This window comes from Myxocyprinus asiaticus, chromosome 1, assembly GCF_019703515.2.
Source record: "Myxocyprinus asiaticus isolate MX2 ecotype Aquarium Trade chromosome 1, UBuf_Myxa_2, whole genome shotgun sequence".
Taxonomy (NCBI): domain Eukaryota; kingdom Metazoa; phylum Chordata; class Actinopteri; order Cypriniformes; family Catostomidae; genus Myxocyprinus; species Myxocyprinus asiaticus.
This window is the reverse complement of record NC_059344.1, coordinates 29,638,064-29,659,566: the sequence shown is the minus strand read 5'-3', so window position 1 is coordinate 29,659,566 and position 21,503 is coordinate 29,638,064. Positions and strand designations below refer to the sequence as shown.

The following is a 21,503-nucleotide window of genomic DNA, read 5'->3' as shown; positions in this document are numbered from 1 at the left end:
ATGGCTGATTATGGCTTCTTACTGTGCATAAGCGAGGATGCTCGCAGGGTTGAGGCTCTCAATGAGTACTTGAGCAGTCGCAGTTACCTGGCCGGCTATGGGCCTTCGCAGGCAGACACAGAAGCCTTTTCGCTTCTCTGTGGGCCCCCACCCGATCAGCATGTCCATGCCCTGCGCTGGTACAAACACATAGCCACCCTGAAGCCCCAAATGAATGACCAGACCCCAGAATGCAGCAGTGAGTAGACAGAATTTATGCCCCCTCTTAGTCAGGGCCCTGTTGTGCATGAGCATACGTTGTAGATTAATTTTAGTTTCTTGGTCTTGTGCATAGTTGTGTCTACGCTCAGGTCCTCTGCAGTTTGTGTTGCATGAGAGCATAAGTTGAAACTGACAGAAAACTGCTGAGTAATTTATGGTCTAAACAGGAAATGTGTTCTGGACCATAAATGGCTTGAAATAGGGGACTGGCTCACACTTTAGACTCTGTGGCTTTAAACGGCCTTTTCATTAGAAGACAATGTTCTATGATTTTGCTTTCACTTTAGGCAAATTGTTTCACTTTTACATTTTATGCAGGGCCCAATAATAAGGATGGCCAGAGTGAAAGTGTTTCAGGCCAGTTGACAGCACTGCCACTTGCCCTGTTGGCCCTGCGCTGCACTGTCACTAAACCTTACATTCATTGATCTTGTAAATGTGTTTTTATGCCTTGCAAACTGATGTATCGAACATGATCACAAATCCTGCTGATTTAAACTTGTCACCAAGGTAACATCTAGCTGGTCAACATAGAAGAGATTGATTGTTCTGAAATGATTAGACTTGGAAGTGTCAAATATGGACATTTTTAAACTTAAGATTCAACTAAAAAATGAATGAATCGTCTTTTGTCTGGTACAAACACAAAAATACATTGCTAAAAATAAAAATGAGAATTTGTCGTGTTGGCCAGTTAAAATGTATTCAGGGCAATTAAAAATCTGAAGTACTGGCATGACCAGGTCAGCAGAAAAAATCCTCCATGTTGAGCCCTGATGTGTGTCTGTGTGTTTTTTAGATGAATTTATACATGTTTTAATGTTTTCTGTGAGAAAGAAAACCCCACTCGTACACTTTAACAGCAGGTGTGTAACCAAAGCAAATTCCCATGGTGCACCTGTTGTCTTGACAGAGGGATGCCTATTAATCAGATACTTTTTACTTTTACTTTTGGGATTAATTTGAGACTTTAAAGTGATAGTTCACGTAAAATGAAAATTCTCTCATCATTTTCTCACCCTCATGCCATCCCAGATGTGTATGACTTTCTTTCTTCTGCTGAACACAAACAAATATTTTTTAGGTCCATACAATGCAAGTGAATGATGACAAGAACTTTGAAGCTCCAAAAAGCACAAAGGCAGCATAAAAGTAATCCATAAGACTCCAGTGGTTGAATCCATGTCTTCAGAAGTGATATGATGGTGTGGGTGAGAAACAGATCAGTATTTTTTTTACTACAGTACAGTATGTGCTCCACCTTTGACCAGCCCCGACCAGAAGGTGGCTATATGCACGAAGAATGTGAATCACCAAAAAAACAAAAGAAGAAGAATTTTAAAGTGTAGATTTAAAGTAAAAAGGGACTTACATTTTGATCTGTTTCTCACCCATATCTAGTATATTGCTTCTGAAGACATGGATTTAACCACTGGAGTCTTATGGATTATTTTTCTGCTGCCTTTATATGCTTTTTGGGGCTTCAAAGTTCTAGCCACAATTCACTTGTATTGTATGGACCTACAGAGCTGAAATATTCTTCTAAAAATCTTTGTTTGTATTCAGCAGGAAAAAAAAAAGTCACATCTGGTATGGCCTGAAGGTGAGTAAATGATGAGAGAATGTTTATTTCTGGGTGAACTATCCCTTTAATATTACTAAATCTAGATAAGTAAGTAATTTTAGTTCTAGATGAAGTCATTTTGGTTAAAGAATGTATTTTGTCTTTCAGCAAAGGGAAAACGGGTGCAGCCACCTTGGTCTCCACCAAAAGGAACAGACATTTCAAAGCTGTGTCTCTACAACAGCCTCACAAGAACCAAGGTACTGGGGAAAGAACAACAACACTATACCTCACTGGATGGCACATTACTTTACATTACATTTCATTGCATTGTGAGAAGTGAACTGAATAATGATCTGTCATTATCATTCATATCTGTCTTGTTTTATTCAATTAGGAGGTGTTTGTACCACAAAGAGGGAACAGGGTTTTGTGGTACTGCTGCGGCCCTACAGTGTATGATGCTTCTCACATGGGTCATGCCAGGTGACATATTCCTCAGCCATTCATAGAGTTCTTTGTTTTCAATGTGCCCTAGCTGTTCAAAATGGCCCAATAGACTAAATACAATGATCAATGAAAAGGCTGATGCACACATTCAGTCCAGATCCAGGCATAGGAAATGTTAGTTATTGTGTATTAACCAAAAGGAACAGAGGCTGCAATCCAGATCACAAAGCAATCTCATGTATTGTGTTTTGATATGTCTTCATGAACACGATTGAGAGAGAGAATATAAAATGTTTTATTATAGGCCCATGCAGCTGCAAGCCTTTCTTTTGCACAAATCTCTTTTTAATGCGTTGATTTTCATGATGGTTCATTGTCCTTATTTTTCCAGATCCTACATTTCTTTTGATATCCTTCGGAGGATTCTGAAGAACTATTTCAAATATGATGTCTTCTACTGTATGAACATCACAGATATTGATGACAAAGTGAGATCACTGTTTGCACAGTCTTAATTTACCACGTATAAACTCCTTAATTTTCCAAATACAAATTGGTCATAAGAAACTTACTGAGGATAGTTTAATCTAAATATCACATCAAGGGGGTACAATGTTGAGCAATGTGACCTCTTAATTTCAGATCATCAAAAGAGCCCGACAGAACTACCTGCTGGAGCAATATAGAGAGAAGAAGCCAAGTGCCTCTGAGATACTGCAGGACGTGTTCACAGCCATAGAGGTGGAGAAAAGCACATTTATACAGTGGATATTTCTAAGGACTTTTAAAAATCTAATTAGGGCTGTAAATCAATAAAAAAAGAGGCAAAAAGCACAATAACATGTATTTCAAACAGCTTGTGCAATATATTCTAAGGCTTCTGATCCCACAAGGTAGCATTGTGTGAGGAACACTTATGGTGAAATTGAAGTTGCTATTCACTGCGAAACAAAAGAAAACGTCATTGAGGTTTTCAGTGACATGAGGGGATCTGACCTGAGCTGAATTACTCTACACAACATTTAAAATTCAGAACAGAATTGAAATTGCTAGGCATCACACATTTCCCCACTTTGAAAGTTGCTACGGACAAAAACTGGGCATCACACACCCAATGACTGGGGATCACACATTATCCCACTTTCAAGTCGATCCGGTCCGGTCACAAACTCGCACAGAAACATGCGTCCCTCATTCAAGGAGCCGCATGACAAATGTAAACAAACATGGAAACGAGCTGCTGTTGTTGTTGCTGCTATTCTGTGCTCCGAACTGTGAAATGGGTCAAATGCATTTGGGTGTGGTCTTGAGTGAAAGACGCGGCCAGTATGGTCTTTGGAGACTGCAACGCGAGGAGAGTGGCGTTTAAAGTGAAGCTCCACTTTGAGTGCTCGTTCACCATCTCGATTTCTTGAGCTTGGTGGCTCAGCACCTTCGAGTCACCTGTGTGACTTTAGATTTAAGTCGTGGAGCATCACACACAACTTGATTTCCCCTGTAGTCACAGATAGTCAGCTCAAACATATCGAACATGTTTGATATTCTCCGATTAGATGGAATCATAATCGGAGGGTAAGAAATCAGAGTCAGGACCGATCATACTACAGGACTCCAACTGGCCCAAAATCTGCAGACTGGAGCCAACTAGTGCAAACTAGCACCAACATAGGGTGCTAAAATCGGGGTTAAAGTTGTGTAGTTTAATCCAGCTTTAAGTAGATAATGACTAAATGTTCGGTTTAGTTGAACTATCCCTTTAAGATCCGTTTGTATTTTTTTTAAATGCTGAGAGTTCTGGTTTTAGGTGGTTAGATATGCAATTTGCAAATCAGAATTATTTGCTTAGTCACATTTATTTCTGAATCCAAATTATTCTGTTAGAAATAAACCCTTTTTGTAATAGTTCAGGACTGCCTCCTGTTTTAACAAAATATTTAGTTTTGATTGTAAATGATCAGTGTGCCCTGCCTCAGTGTGGCGTAAACCTTTCATGTGAACATTATCAAGGTAATAAAGATTTATATAACCTGCCTAAAGAAGTACTGGCAGGACTGCCATTAACTAACAAAAATGAATGACTTCACTAAAGTAATTTATGCAACCCTGCCTGAGCACAAAATAAAACCACCTAAATCCCTCCAGCCCTCTCACAAATGCTATCATAGCTTTTATCTCTTTCCCCTCTTTTATGCTTTGATATAATTTTGTTTTATTGTGTTTAGCCCTTTAAAGCGAAGCTTGCTGAGACTACAGACCCAGATAAAAAGCAGATGCTGGAGAGATTGGATGCAGCAGTGAATGCTGCCCTGGGTCCCTTGCAGGTGGCAGTGCAGAGCAAAGCTGCAGATGCATCAATTCAGAATCAGGCAGAGGTATCTGGGATGCTTTTAAAAGATCTTAATGTGATTTAGTTTGATCAGGGCAATGTAAAACATTGGATTTTTCATACACATTCGCACATGAAACTGTTCTTATCCTCGATCTTGTCTTAATGAATCCAAACTATTCTAAATGGAGGAGCTCATGCATAAAGTTTGTAATTTGCATAAAACATGCCAAAACAATCTTCATATAAGGGCTTTCAGCACCACTGTCTGTGCAGTTTAAACTTGAAGAGAAAGATGCCGCCAAAAACAGCACACTATAAAACAGCACATTACAACATTACAATTTAGAATGATTTTATAATAGGTACCACTAAAGATGTTGGATGATCATCCAACAGTTTAAAGTACTTTGCATGTGCACTCTATCAATGAGCGTGCACTTGGCAGCAACAGAACCCAGCTCAAGCTATAAGTGCACATCATTTTTGTTACTTTGAAATAAGACTATTTTATACATGCGTGTGTGCATATGTATATATTAAAGAAATATCACACTCGCAATCGTGCTGTATGGCCCTACATTAGCACAGCAGGCCTTTTGTGCAAGGAACTACTTTCTTACGCCACGGATCAGGATCTGCCATTGCTAGTTCAAAAGACACGCACAAGCCTTTGTAACTAATTCGAAAACATCACTTTAGAGCTAGTAACGACAGCTTTGGCTGTTTCTAACAAGTTATTGGAGAAACAAGGATGTGTGTGTTTGAGCGAGAGAGAGAATGAGCGATTGAGCTTGTGCGATTACCTGCGTTTGTTGCGACTCCCGAGCAGTAGTGAAGTGTTAGTCAGCTTGCTGAAGATAATGGCATTTTGGTCAAATACGTCCTCTTTTCTCTGTGTAAAAACAGCCATCCAAGCCATTGCGCAAGAGTCATTCACTATAGAAATCTTTCTCTCCTCTTCCATGTTGAATATTTATCTCCTTCCAATGCAGAAACTCTGGTAAAAGGAAAGTGTGCCTTGAGTATGTTTTTGATTGCTGGTACTCCGTCTGTTGTGTCTCTCAGCTGTGATAAGTCTAAATGCTGAAGCAGTTAGTTTAACTCTGTTTCCCAGCTGTAGTAGTGTATTACTAATCCGAAGTGGATTAGTAAACCGATCGATCATAGAGTGAGAGACGATGCACTTCAAACTTAACTGGCTCATAACACATAAAAATTGTCTTTTGTCGCCATTGTCTTTTGCTGGCTAAAGTATTTAATGTCACAGGGAAAATGAAAAGACACACAAACTGTAGCTCTTTTACACATCTGCACTGCTTTTACACTTTAGTTTAGAACATCATGAACACAAGTGGAGTGCTACAAACAGTGAAGCGTCTGAGTGCTGATGTTCTGAGACATCAGTACTCGTGGAACGTCTCTTGTCTAATCAGATTCGAGGACCGAGACTAACTGTTGTATATATAAACAGTGTATATACTATCTATGTGTGTGTGTGTATATATATATATATATATATATATGGTTATTCCATGTTTATAAGGACACGGGGAGTATGTGATTTTTGCGTACATGTGGTATCAGTTGTCTCTACATTTGTTCATATATTTAGAAGAAATTTTAGTACGAAAATTATTGATGAGTCATGATTTGTTCGTGAAAGCGTTCGTACACAGATTTCATGCAAAAATACATGTGTATGCACGATTGGTGAATGAGGCCCATTCTTTCCACAGTGTTGGAAATCAGTCGATGTCTTTCAGTGCCACCTGTATTCAATTTAGTTGTGTTTTTGATCAAAGATAATGTGAATTTGTGGCCTAGTGCTAAAACGGAATCTTTTTGTTCTGTTCTTTGTTAATGGTTTTTAGGTTTTATTGGAGGAAGCCAAGGATCTTTTGTCAGATTGGTTGGACTCCCAGTTTGGTAGCCAAGTGACCGAAAACTCAATCTTCTCTTTGTTGCCGAAATACTGGGAGGGAGAATTTCATAAAGACATGGCAGCTCTGAATGTGAGTGAAATGATAATTCTGTTAAAGTAAACATAAAACAGTTTGCAACCTAATCTCTAATAATTTAGAAGTATTTCTGAGTGAAACAGGATATTCAACGAGAAATAAAGTAGGGTGGGACATGATTTTATCCATCAAGAATTGATTGGTGGGCGTTTCAACGAAAATAAACATTTCCTTTGAAACAATGTGCATCAATAAATCGTAATAAGTACAAGAATGTGTATTAAGAAAGTAAATCAGGTCAGTTTTGACTTCATGTTGACTTTAAAGGGAAATCCAAAGGCAAACTGGAAAGCAATTTTGAAATAATTTTGTAATGATAATATTATGCGTTTGGCAATTTAATATGTTGACATGAACTGTGTGTTTGTGTCATGTGTTTAAACATCAAAAGACAGAGCAGTGGTAAAATGCTAGTGCTTTGATTGACAGGTCCTCCCTCCTGATGTTCTCACACGGGTCAGTGAGTACGTGCCAGAGATCGTGGCATTTGTCAGAAGGATTGTGGACAACAGTTATGGGTAGGAATAGAGTAATTTGATTGTCTTTTATTTTAGATTGAGGATTTTAATTGAGGAGTCTTCTCTCACCAGATACGAATCAAATGGATCAGTATATTTTGACACGGCAAAGTTTGACGCCTGCCCTTCTCACTCTTATGCCAAACTGGTACCAGAGGCCGTTGGTGATCAGAAGGCTCTTCAAGAGGGAGAAGGTACAGTTCAGAGAACAGGAATCAAAGTACATGAACATGTTTGCATTATTGCAATTGTAAAAAGGCAGGAATTTGGTTAATGCCATCCACTGAAGGTATGTAACTATGATATACGTACACTTTTATGGGTCTTTTTATGTTTAAAGCACAAAAAATGCACTGTCAATCGCTTAGGGTAGTGTTTGGAGATCCACCTTGACTGTCAATAATTTCCATGGCAGTACAATCTGGAAATGGCAATGCAGTATTGCTATATAACTGTCTTGATGCACATTGATAGAGCAGAGTTGAATTGTGCATATAGCGCTATCATAATCAAAACAGTGGATACAATGAGCCTGAATTACCTGTTTATTACAGAGCATTAGGAGGGGATGTGTAATTGCTTGTACTCTGATTTGTCTTCATGAAAAGTGTCTTCTCTGACAATTGTTTGTACCTTTTGTTTGTTTTTTTGTTTAAAGAGAAAATTATTTTTTCTTCTCGTTTTTATATTTGCAGGAGACTTGAGTATCTCAGCAGACAGACTCAGTGAAAAGAGATCACAGAATGACTTTGCATTGTGGAAAGCCTCCAAGCCTGGAGAACCATCCTGGGACTCCCCCTGGGGAAAGGTTAGAAATTACACATCAGGAAAACATGTGTGACTTTAAGTCTTTGAATGCATGGTCCTAATGATTACGTTTGGCACAATACTTGCAATTCTCCTGGAATGTTGTAGGGAAGACCTGGATGGCATATTGAGTGTTCAGCCATGGCTGGATCCATATTGGGAGAGTCTATGGATATCCACGGAGGAGGATTCGACTTGCGTTTTCCTCATCATGACAATGAGTTGGCGCAGTCTGAGGTGAGGTTCTCATGTGAAAAATGTGTAATAGCCACTGCTAGAAGCCGGTTAGATTCCATGATAGATTCCATGGCAGTTCATAATCATTACAGATTATGACTAAAACAGTTCATCTGAAGACTGATTATGAAGAACTTGATTCTGACCATCGAATACTGTGTATCGCACCTTTTAATTTCAGTGTGGAGTATGATTAAAGCTTTGTCTTTATATAATCATTTGATTTGATTTTTTTCTACAGGCCTACTTTGAGAATGATCACTGGGTGCGGTATTTCTTGCACACAGGTCACCTGACCATCGCTGGATGCAAGATGTCTAAATCTCTAAAGAACTTTATTACTATTAAAGATGCCCTGGCTAAACATTCAGGTATTTAGGCAATAACTATAGAATTATTAGAAACATTGTTATGTTTAGACATCTGCATATGCGTGTACTGCATTTACATTTGTGCATTCATATGTGCATTCATGTTTCCTTATACATTTATGCTAGTAATTATCTGGAAGCAATAGGAAGTCAAAAGTTTTGTGTTGTATTTCTTTTTAGCTAGGCAGCTTCGTTTGGCCTTTCTCATGCACTCATGGAAAGACACGTTGGATTACTCCAATAACACTATGGAGTCGGCCATCCAGTATGAGAAGTTCATAAATGTGAGTGTAACCAAAAGGAAGAGGTGATGGAGAAGGTGTCCAAAATACATACTTTATCTAAATTTTATATCCTCTAGTTATCAGTATACAAAATACTCATGAGTGCTCAATAGGCTTATCTTGACACCAACAAGGATCTGGAAGGTCAGAGAATAGCGTGTGTCCTTCAGGGCACATTAATTCTGTCTTGTGCTTCTTTCCACCTATCAATTACTCTGTCACCAAGGAATATAACATGGGAAGAGCTCCAGATTAGCCTGAAACTCACAGGCAGTCATTAGCAATGGAAGTTTGAGAAGGTTACCTATGACTACCTCCAAAGACTGTACTTTAGAAAAAATAAAGATGGCTTATTAGAAAATGATGCAATAATAGTGCAATTCCCCCAACAGAACTTTGCTCCAATAATACATAACCATTTAGATGTTCTGAGGTGCCAAATGCAAGCTAAATAAATTAAAAAGCTGAAGATTGTATTGTAGTGTAAAACATGTTACTCATGTAGTTAAAGGGATAGTTCACCCCAAAATGAAAATTCTCTCATCATTTACTCACTATAATGCCATCCCAGATGTGTTTGACTTTCTTCTCCAGAACACAAACAAAGATTTTTAGAAGTGCAAGTGAATGGTGACCAAAATTTTGAAGCTCCAAAAATCACATAAGGGCAGCGTAAAAGTAATCCATAAGACTCCAGTGGTTAAATCCATGTCTTCTGAGGTGATCCAATTGCCTTCTAGCTTTTCAACAAAAGGCTTTTTAAAAATAGGCTTAGTAGAATTTTGTGTGTAAAATATAGAACTGCCTCAGAAAAGGTGTTTATGAATTGAGCCTGAAAATAAACTTATGTTGCTGCGATGCAAGGTTTTTTTTTTTTTCTTTTTTTTTTTTTTACACTTTGAAGTCACAGGTGCAAGGTAGGGTTTTGATTTTAGTGTGGGTTTTTACAACATGTTAACTGATAGTGTGGGAAAGTGTTACACAAACAACACAAAAGTAAACAAATTAACCTTAAATGCATGGGAATTTTCCCAAATACATTTACATATTCGGGTCTTTAGAGACCCGGCACTTGTATCTATCACAAATGGATCTTCACAATGCCCAGATAAAGTAAAATTTTTAAGACAATTAGAAAATAATAGAATAACATTTATTTATTCCTTTATTTTTCATAGATAATGCAACAAATCAGGACAAATCAAGAACAGGATTCATTAATTTCACACTAAATTTTCATGAGATGCAACTGGCTGTCAAACACATTGAGCTAAACATAACACATAAGATACTACACATAAGTTACACATTATTTTCACATTATTTTCTCAGAATGACAATAGTCATATCATACTGTTCATGTTTCTTCTTTGAATAGCAATGTCAAATTTAAATTAAACCACCTTGAGTAAAACATAGCATGTATAGGATGTACTGTATGTGCACAAGCATATTGAATACTGGTAATTCACCATTGTTGACGATTGTTAAATTTTTTTGATTAAAGTTAATAATTGGGTAACTAAAGACCCGAGGTATGCGTTTAAGGGTTAAAGGAAAATGTAGGGTTAAATACAAGTTAAGTTCAGCAGCATCTGTGGCATGTTGTCGAAGTATGAAAACATGCCACAGATGCTGTAAATAAAATTACTTTTTCAGGACACCAAAAAATTCCAAATAACTTTACAGCTCTTTATTGTAAAGTGTTTAAACAATGTTTTCCATGCTTGTTCAATTAACCATAAACAATTAATGAACATGCACCTGTGGAACGGTCGTTAAGACACTAACTGCTTACAGATGGTAGGCAATTAAGGTCACAGTTATAAAAACGTAGGACAATAAAGAGACCTTTCTACTGATTCTGAAAAACACCAAATGAAAGATGCCCAGGGTCCCTGCTCATCTGCGTGAATGTGCCTTAGGCATGTTGCATGGAGGCATGAGGACTGCAGATGTGGCCAGGGCAATAAATTGCAATGTCCGTACTGTGAGATGCCTAAGACAGCACTACAGGGAGACAGGAAGGACAGCTGATCGTCCTCGCAGTGGCAGACCACGTGTAACAACACCTGCACAGGATCGGTACATCCGAATATCACACCTGCGGGACAGGTACAGGATGGCAACAACAACTGCCCGAGTTACATCAGGAATGCACAATCCCTCCATCAGTGCTCAAACTGTCCGCAATAGGCTGAGAGAGGCTGGACTGAGGGCTTGTAGGCCTGCTGTAAGGCAGGTCCTTACCAGACATCACCGGCAATAACGTCGCCTATGGGCACAAACCCACCTTCGCTGGACCAGACAGGACAGCTCTTCACTGATGAGGCGCGGTTTTGTCACACCAGGGGTGATGGTCAGACTCGCGTTTATCGTCAAAGGAATGAGCGTTACACCGAGGCCTGTACTCTGGAGCGGGATCGATTTGGAGCTGGAGGGTCCGTCATAGTCTTGGGCGGTGTGTCACAGCATCATCGGACTGAGCTTGTTGTCATTGCAGGCAATCAGAACGCTGTGCATTACAGGGAAGACATCCTCCTCCCTCATGTGGTACCCTTCCTGCAGGCTCATCCTGACATGACCCTCCAGTATGACAATGCCACCAGTCATACTGCTCGTTCTGTGCATGATTTCCTGCAAGACAGGAATGTCAGTGTTCGGCCATGGCCAGCGAAGAACCTGGATCTCAATCCCATTGAGCACGTCTGGGACCTGTTGGATCGGAGGGTGAGGGCTAGGGCCATTCCCCCCAGAAATGTCCGGGAACTTGCAAGTGCTTTGGTGGAAGATTGGGGTAACATCTCACAGCAAGAACTGGCAAATCTGGTGCAGTCCATGAGGAGGAGATGCACTGCAGTACTTAATGCAGCTGGTGGCCACACCAGATACTGACTGTTACTTTTGACTTTGTTCAGGGACACATAATTCCATTTCTGTTAGTCATATATCTGTGAAACTTGTTCAGTTTACGTCTTAGTTGTTGAATCTTTTTATGTTCATACAAATATTTACACATGTTAAGTTTGCTGAAAATAAAAGTAGTTGAAAGTGAGAGGACGTTTCTTTTTTTGCTGAGTTTATAATTTAATGCATTTAACCTGGAGGATTCGTAATGTGAAATGTAACTGTTGTTACATCATTATTTTTGTATTGTTTCTGTGCTCTGCCCCTCTTTAATTTTACATTGTATCAATCTTTTTCCACAGGAGTTCTTCCTAAATGTAAAAGACATTCTTAGGAGCCCTACTGACATCACTGGCCAGTTTGAGAAATGGGAAGCTGAGGAGATTGAACTGAATAAAAGGTTACATACACATTCCAGTAGACTAAACTGTGCCTTTTTTCGCAAAAAAAAAATCACTGTCCTACATTTAAAGCTTTGTCACTCATTACCCTTATGTTTGTGCAGTTTCAATGAGAAGAAAGCATCAGTACATGAGGCGCTGTGTGACAACATAGACACTCGTTCTGCTCTGGAGGAGATGCGTGCCCTGGTCGGGCAGAGTAACACCTACATGGCAGCCAGAGGGAGTGCAAAACTGCCACCCAATCGCATGCTGCTAGAGAGCATCGCCCTATACTTGACCGACATGCTTAAGGTAGCATGCCACCTGTCATTACAATGAAAATCATAATGAATTTGAAAACACTGAATAGTAGAACAGTTTGAACCTCTTGATACTCGATGCAGTGAGGTTAGTTGTCAAACAATGAAGGCCATTATTTCTGTGTCCTCTCGAACATTCTCCACCCGACTTGATACAATAAAGTGTAATGTGTAGTCCTCTGCAGAACTACAGGTGCATCTCAATAAATTAGAATGTCGTGGAAAAGTTCATTTCAGTAATTCAACTCAAATTGTGAAACTCGTGTATTAAATAAATTCAGTGCACACAGACTGAAGTAGTTTAAGTCTTTGGTTCTTTTAATTGTGATGATTTTGGCTCCCATTTAACAAAAACCCACCAATTCACTATCTCAAAAAATTAGAATACATCATAAGACCAATAAAAAAAGTCTGGAAAGTATGTTCATTTACTGTATATGTACTCAATACTTGGTAGGGGCTCCTTTTGCTTTAATTACTGCCTCAGTTCGGCGTGGCATGGAGGTGATCAGTTTGTGGCACTGCTGAGGTGGTATGGAAGCCCAGGTTTCTTTGACAGTGGCCTTCAGCTCATCTGCATTTTTTGGTCTCTTGTTTCTCATTTTCCTCTTGACAATACCCCATAGATTCTCTATGGGGTTCAGGTCTGGTGAGTTTGCTGGCCAGTCAAGCACACCAACACCATGGTCATTTAACCAACTTTTGGTGCTTTTGGCAGTGTGGGCAGGTGCCAAATCCTGCTGGAAAATGAAATCAGCATCTTTAAAAAGCTCGTCAGCAGAAGGAAGCATGATGCGCTCCAAAATTTCTTGGTAAACGGGTACAGTGACTTTGGTTTTCAAAAAACACAATGGACCAACACCAGCAGATGACATTGCACCCCAAATCATCACAGACTGTGGAAATTTAACACTGGACTTCAAGCAACTTGGGCTATGAGCTTCTCCACCCTTCCTCCAGACTCTAGGACCTTGGTTTCCAAATGAAATACAAAACTTGCTCTCATCTGAAAAGAGGACTTTGGAACACTGGGCAACAGTCCAGTTCTTCTTTTCCTTAGCCCAGGTAAGATGCCTCTGACGTTGTCTGTGGTTCAGGAGTGGCTTAACAAGAGGAATACGACAACTGTAGCCAAATTCCTTGACACGTCTGTGTGTGGTGGCTCTTGATGCCATGACCCCAGCCTCAGTCCATTCCTTGTGAAGTTCACCCAAATTCTTGAATCAATTTTGCAATCCTCATAAGGCTGCGGTTCTCTCGGTTGGTTGTGCATCTTTTTCTTCCACACTTTTTCCTTCCACTCAACTTTCTGTTAACATGCTTGGATACAGCACTCTGTGAACAGCCAGCTTCTTTGGCAATGAATGTTTGTGGCTTACCCTCCTTGTGAAGGGTGTCAATGATTGTCTTCTGGACAACTGTCAGATCAGCAGTCTTCCCCATGATTGTGTAGCCTAGTGAACCAAACTGAGAGACCATTTTGAAGGCTCAGGAAACCTTTGCAGGTGTTTTGAGTTGATTAGCTGATTGGCATGTCACCATATTCTAATTTTTTGAGATAGTGAATTGGTGGGTTTTTGTTAAATGGGAGCCAAAATCATCACAATTAAAAGAACCAAAGACTTAAACTACTTCAGTCTGTGTGCATTGAATTTATTTAATACACGAGTTTCACAGTTTGAGTTGAATTACTGAAATAAATGAACTTTTCCATGACATTCTAATTTATTGAGATGCACCTGTATATAAGCTGATAAGTAGAGTATTGAATTGAAAGAATTGAAGTGATTGCTGAAGCTGTTATCTGCTCTTTCAGACATTTGGAGCTATTGAGGGAACTGAGCCCATTGGTTTCCCTGTTGGTAAAAATGGACAGAATGCAGATGTAAGTAAAACCACTCAGATCATGGTTGATTCATCTGTTACAAAGCCAGACCATTGAAGATGTGCTATTAAAGATGGAGTCTGTTAATGTTTGTATGGATTGTTGGCCTTCATAAAGACTATAACTTTTTCAAAACCTATTGAAATCTCTTCCTCAACTATTGTTAATTGCTTGTTTAGCTGGAGAACACAGTCATGCCCTATTTGTCAGTGCTGTCAGACTTCAGGGAAGAAGTCAGAAAAATTGCAAGAGAGAAGAAAGGTAAATTCTGTCTCTCTGTCTCTCTCTCTCTCTCTCTCTCTCTCTCTCTCTGTATATACATGTACTCCGATCAGGGGTGTAAAGTAACGAATTACAAATACTCACGTTACTGTAATTAAGTAGTATTTTCCAGGAATTGTACTTTTTTAAGTAGTTTAAAAATTGTATACTTGAGTACATTTGTAGTGCTGTAACTGTACTTTTAATGCGCTATTTTCCCACCGTCTGTGTTCGCTACTTCCCTGTCCTGATTTTATTTTTATCTATCAACATGATTGGCTAGGGAGAGTCTCGTGACTCCCGTCAAATCAAATCACATGTAAAAAACTTGAACGGCAGCTGTAGATTTGGCACCAACTGTTATGGATGTGGAGGATGCCTGAATTTTCAACACCTGAACATCACGGCCGCACCTGAAAGGGATTTTCACAGTGAAAAAGGCCAATTGCCTGACTGTGTCATGTGAGTTTAACTTGCTCAAGCCAGATATCAGCATTAATCCTGCCTCTAATTTTAAGAAACATATCGAGGTAAATTTCATACTTCTGCTTAATAGATTTTGTGTGTCTAATGTAGCCTGTAAATTAGCTATTTATCACTGAGATTATTGGGTTGATGTAAGAGATTAAGGCAATGTTATCAATAGGGCTGGGCGCTAAAACAATCTTGATGTTTATCTGAAAAAAAAAAAGAGATCGAAATCGATGATGAACTTTAGAGTAATTTTCTACACTTAGACTATGTTCTACATCTAGATCAGGGGTGTTCATTGCATCGATCGCGATAGCAAGACAACCACTGGTTGGTTGATCTAGATGAAGTATAAAAGATTGAGTTTTTATTTTCTGATGTCTGTAGCTTCGTGCTGTTTGATTGACAGGCGACTAATGTTTGTGCGCTAATGCGCCTAAATAGTCAGATACACTTTATAATTCCGCCAGTTCCCATCTTGATGAGGCATTAATGTAAACGCAGTTGGTTTGGTCTAAAGTGAACGTAAACAGTGAGACAAAAAGCATATTTGCATCAAAATGTTGGACTTGAAGTGTACATGTAACCGAATTGAGCACTGTAGGCTATGTCATATAAAGGCTATTAATCAAACAACAATAACAAGGAAACGAGAAAACTGCTCACTACTTTTGGCTGAATAACTTGAGTAGCTTTAAAAGTATTAAAGTAATAGAATAAAACAGTGACATTTTTAATAATAATATTTGTTAATAATATTGTTAGGTTTTTTTTGTTTTTTTATAATACCAACCCCTGATGTAGAGAGTGTGTTAATTTGTATAATAAATTACCAGGAAAGTAGAGATGATAAAATAATTTATAATTATGCTTAGCCTTTATCAAATTTTTTCTAATGCCTGATAGAAAAGTATCAACCTTTGTAGAGGTTGTAGATATTTTTGTGGTTGTAGGTACCTTTGTAGATATTCCACCAGTCACAAACTTCAGAAAATTGTGCATTAGAATGAGAACACAACTATTTATGGGCTTAAAAGATACAAGAACTAAATCAATGTGGAACACTGTATCTCAAAAGGAGGACAGTGTGGACCCCTTAAAGAAATAGTTTACTCAAAAATGAAAATTCTCTCATCATTTACTCACCCTCATGCCATCCCAGATGTCTATGACTTTCTTTCTTCAGCAGAACACAAATTAAGATTTTAAAAGAATATTTCAGCTCTGTAGGTCCATATAATACAAGTGAATGGATGCCAAAATGTTGATGCTCCAAAAAGCACATAAATGCAGCACAAAATTAATCCATATGACTCCAGTGGTTTAATCCATGTCTTCAGAAGAGATATGATAGGTGTGTGTGTGGAAAAAGATCAATATTTAAGTACATTTTTGCTAGAAATTCTTGTACCAAACAATTGCTCTACCCCCCCTATTGTGTGGGACGTGACGCGCCAAGTGACCCAGCTTTTTTTATGTTTTTGTTTTTTTGCATTCCTTGCATTGTTGTGAACGTGTTTTATGCACAACAGTAACTCTCTGTCGGCATTAAGGGAAATTTAGACATTACACACAAACTGATTTTAATGTAATTGTTTAATACATTATGATATAAAATGGGGATCATTGTATTGAAAATAACTTTAATCTTTTCATTTCTGTAATCATGTCACCCTTTTATTTTTTTCCATCAGATTCATGTAGTGTTTACAGTATCATAGATAAGTGATGTATTTTAAAAGTTGTCAGTCACAAACACCTATAAAATACCTATTTTTATTTTATTTTTATTCTTTCTGGCAAACAGCCATAAAAGGGAATGTAAATTACAGTATGTGTGCTACATTTTTAAATTGCAGCATCGAGTTTTATTATAAAGGGGCATAGCTTTCGTAACTCAGTACTCAATACTCACTATTCATGAGTACTTTTAAATGAGCTACTCTTTTACTCTTACTTGAGTAGTTTTTAGAACAAGTACTTTTACTCTACTCATACTAAATTTTTTAAGAAGTAACAGTACTTGAGTATTATTTTTCAGTACTCTTTCCACCCCTGACTCCGATCAGCCACAACATTAAAACCACCTGCCTAATATTGTGTAGGTCCCCCTCGTGCACCAAAACAGCACCAACCCACATCTCAGAATAGCATTCTGAGATGATATTCTTCTCATCACAATTGTACAGAGCGGTTATCTGAGTTACCATAGACGTTGTCAGTTCAAACCAATCTGGCCATTCTCTGTTGACCTCTCTCATCAACAAGGCATTTCCGTCGCAGAACTGCCGCTCACTGGATGTTTTTTGTTTTTGGCACCATTCTGAGTAAATTCTAGAGACTGTTGTGTGTGAAAATCCCAGGAGATCAGCAGTTACAGAAATACTCAAACCAGCCCATAAGGAGGCAGGTGGTTTTAATGTTGTGGCTTTTCGGTGTATATGTACTGTGCAGCATATATGTGTTTATAAGTCTTCTTTGGTAACAATGTACAAATAAGGCTGTATTCATTAAGAAAAAAAACTGAAGAATATTTTCGAAGCATTTGTTCATCTTGGTTCATGTAAATTTTTACATTAAAAGTTGTAAAAATTAACATTAGTTAATGCATTATAAACAAACACAAACAAACAATAAACAGTAGTATTCTGATAAATTAACATTAAGTACGATTAATAAAAGATGTGAAATATAATTGTTAGTTCCTGATGTACTGATGCAATAAATAATGTTCATGAATACAACCTTATTGTAAGGCATACCTCCTTTTTTTTTTTTTTTTTTTGTCCAAAGATCTAAAACAGTTTAACAGTGTGAACACCAGTAATTTGCTTTGCTATAATTTAAGAGTCTTTGTTTCTTTTATATATTGTTTCTTTTATAAATACTTTTTTTTTTTTAAGGACTTCTCTGTTGCAATATCTCCAACAGGCATTTGCACACAATACAGATTGTCCTTTCAATACAGAAAAGAGTTCATAAGAGAACTTTGTTTGTGTTCCAGTGACAGAATTGCTGCAGCTCTGTGATCTATTACGTGATGACACTTTACCCGAGTTGGGTGTCCGACTGGAGGATCGTGATGGTATAAAAAACATATTTGCTATGATATACAGTATTTAAAAAAATCTGTTTAAATGTCTGTTGTTATTGTTGTGGGGGTTTTTAAGGACTTCCCACAGGGGTAAAGCTGGTGGACAAAGAGACGCTGCTGAAGGAAAGAGAGGAGAAGAAAAAGGTAATGCAGAATCAGGAAGGAAACATGGCCTTCATGTGTCATTAGTCAGCTTTATGTTATCTACTCCTCCGTTGTAAGGTGATACGTTCCATCTGTCAGTGGAAAAATGCTCCTTAGCATCTCAGGCATCACAAAAGAAATGTTTCAGATGCAAACCAAGTTATGAAAAATTTATTTAGGCCTTTTCAACTTGACAGTATAAATGGCGGTCTTCTGAATATATTGCAAGGACTCAAGTTGCACTGGTTAATTGCTATACCTTCTTTGAACCATGTGGGTACACTAGCATCTTAAGACGTGCAGACCAGTCATGATTCACCCGAGACAGTCTGTGAAGAACAGTAAATAATGTTTCTAAAAAAGGCCACCTACGATACTTACCTATAAGTTTATGAGTGTCATAGAGCTCCCTCTTATTTGGGAATTAACAAATTTAAGAAGCATATGTTAAAGGAATATTCTGGGTTCAATAAAAGTTAAGCTCAATCGACAGCATTTGTGGCATAATGTTGATTTCCACAAAACAATGTTTGACTCGTCCCTCCTTTTCTTTAAAATAAATAAATAAATAAATAAATCTGGGTTAAAGTGAGGCACTTACAATGGAAGTGAATGGGGCCAATTTTTGAATGTTAAAATGCTCACTGTTTCAAAAGTATAGTCACAAAACAAAAAAAAATATGAGTGTAAACATCAAAATTATGTTTTGATAATTTAAAAAATATACCAGTTTTAACAGAAAGAAATCATGTAAGTGCTTTTATAAAATTATAAGCTTCAAATTTCTGCCTTTAAAACCTCAAAAATTGGCCCCATTCACTTCCATTGTAAGTGCCTCACTCTGTAGCCCAGATTTGTGCTTTTTTTTTTTTTTTTTTTTTTTTTTTTTTTTTTTTGAAGAAAAGGAGGGACGAGTCGAAATTATTTTTTGTGGAAATCATCATTATGCCACAAATGCTGTGGATTGAGCTTAACTTGTATTGAACCCGGAATATTCCTTTAACAAACCTGTAATCTGCTGTTCTATAGGCACATGTATGTAATTGTTTTTTCTACACTAAATAGACAGATGAAATCTGTTCAGAACAAAAGAGAAAAAGAAGACTGCTAAAGTAAAATTTAAATGTTACATTTAAGGCTAGCATTATTTCTTTATTTTAACTTTTCATGTTAATATACTTTGGGTTCACTGTCTTTTTGACCATTGAATTTCCATGCTTTTAAAGGTTTATAATCATTTCCATGACTTTTCCAAGCATGGAAATCACAATTAGAAAATTCCCTGATATTTTAAGGTTTTCCATGACTGTGGGAACCTCGTATATTGATTGCAAATATGTGTATTATGCTAATATTTCATTCACTGTGTTATGTTTCAAGTTGGAAGAGGAAAAGAAAAAGAAAAAAGAGGAGGCTGCCAGGAAAAAACAAGAACAAGAGGTGATTAGAGCAAACACTTCATAATTTAGTCATGTTGAATGCTTCTAATTCTATGAATAAACATTTTATTTTTAAATACTTAGAGAAGTGGTCTCATTAGTGCTTCATTGTTTTTAATTATTTTTACTTTTATTTATTTGTACTTTTTTTTTTTTTTTTTTTTTTTTTTTTTGCTAGATGGCAAAGCTGGCAAAAATGAAGGTTAAACCCAGTGAGATGTTCCGATCTGAGACTGACAAGTACTCCAGCTTTGATGAAATGGTAAAACAAACTGTTAAGTCTTCTCTGTCATAAGATACACTGTCACTACTGTATGTTTGGATCATTTTCAAGGTGACTATAGTGGATGGGTGTGTCCCTATGAATTTTAAATCATTCCGTTACATGTACATTATTCAGAAATACTACTGGTACTATACGTCTGTTGTTCTTTGCATATGCAGGGCTTCCCAACACATGATGCTGAGGGGAAGGAGCTCAGTAAGGGACTGACCAAAAAGCTTCGCAAGCTTTATGAGGCCCAAGAGAAGCTGTACAATGAATAACTCCAATCAACCCAGAACGGAAGCTGAGAATATGACGCATTGAGTCTGGTGTGACTTGTGATCCGCCCATAATGTCTGTTGTAAACTTGTCTTCTTGTGTTTGTAAAAAGGCAGCAAGATTTAAAGATTTAATTGATGAGTTTTGGCTCAAACTTTGGCAAAGTTTTGCTACAAGTCCTTCTGATCGTGATTAGAAGGTTATCATTTTCCTGATGTTTTGCAAACAAGACTATAGCGAAAGGTATTTTATGACTTGATAATAAGGGTATAGACTTTATAGTATGTGCTTTTAACACACATAGAACAAAGATGTGAGGATATATTAATCTTTCTACTGTGGATTATGATGGTTAATTAGAGTTATGTAAGAAGGATTGCTCAGACATTTAAAAGGATAGTTCACCCAAAATGTTTTATTCTCTCATCATTTGCTCATCCTCATGCCATCCCAGATGTGTATGACTTTCTTCTGTTGATCACAAACAAATATATTTAGAAGAATGTTACAGCTCTGTAGGTCCATTCAATTCAAATCAACAGGGTCCAAATCTTTGAAGCTCAAAAAGCATAAGCATGTGATTCTCACCTTCACCTATCATATCGCTTCAGAAGACATGGATTTAACCACTGGAGTCGGATGGATTACTTTTATGCTGCATTTATATGCTTTTTTGAGCTTCAAAGTTCTGGCCACCATTCACTTGCATTGAATGGACCAACAGAGCTGAAATATTTGTGTTCGGCAGAAGAAATAAAGTCATACACATCTGGGATGGCACGAGGGTGAGTAAACTATGAGAAAATTTTCATTTTTGGGTGAACTATCCCTCTAATGTTTTCAATATTGATTCAATAATGGCTTTTATAAAACCTGGCTGTTCAAGTAGGCACTTTTCTGAAGCAATGTTTACACATCAGCCAATGATATATATGATTCCCCCAGAATCAAAGTTTCTCAAATGAAACAGGAATGAAGGAACCAAAGGTTTGCAGGTTAACCGCAAAAGGAAATGCAGAGGCACACATAGGAGAACCAGTCATTGTTAGTATTAACATACTCTTTATAAGAACATGAAGAACCAAAATAAAAAAGGATTTTGAATAATGTATGATTCTTGTTTGTCTCCAATATCTTAGTTTTAATCATTTTGGCATCAGTTCTTTTGTCCTATCGTCTAACTAAGTCTTCTAGTCGTACAATTGTAGTTTAATAC

The 21,503-nt window shown here is 37.7% G+C and overlaps 1 protein-coding gene across 1 annotated transcript; it reads left to right on the top strand.

Annotated features, from left to right (window-relative positions):
- On the top strand, window positions 1-21,398 carry LOC127455003 (cysteine--tRNA ligase, cytoplasmic-like). The gene is made up of 22 exons (XM_051722556.1): window positions 1-238; window positions 1,994-2,085; window positions 2,223-2,311; window positions 2,667-2,763; window positions 2,918-3,016; window positions 4,498-4,647; window positions 6,476-6,616; window positions 7,052-7,140; window positions 7,213-7,334; window positions 7,836-7,948; window positions 8,056-8,184; window positions 8,426-8,555; window positions 8,736-8,839; window positions 12,049-12,146; window positions 12,252-12,441; window positions 14,266-14,334; window positions 14,514-14,595; window positions 18,071-18,151; window positions 18,237-18,304; window positions 19,685-19,744; window positions 19,922-20,005; window positions 20,188-21,398. Exons 1-22 carry the CDS (start codon window positions 1-3, stop codon window positions 20,287-20,289), a joined length of 2,427 nt encoding a protein of 808 aa, XP_051578516.1. The 3' UTR covers window positions 20,290-21,398.
- The last annotated feature ends 105 nt before the right edge of the window (window positions 21,399-21,503 follow it).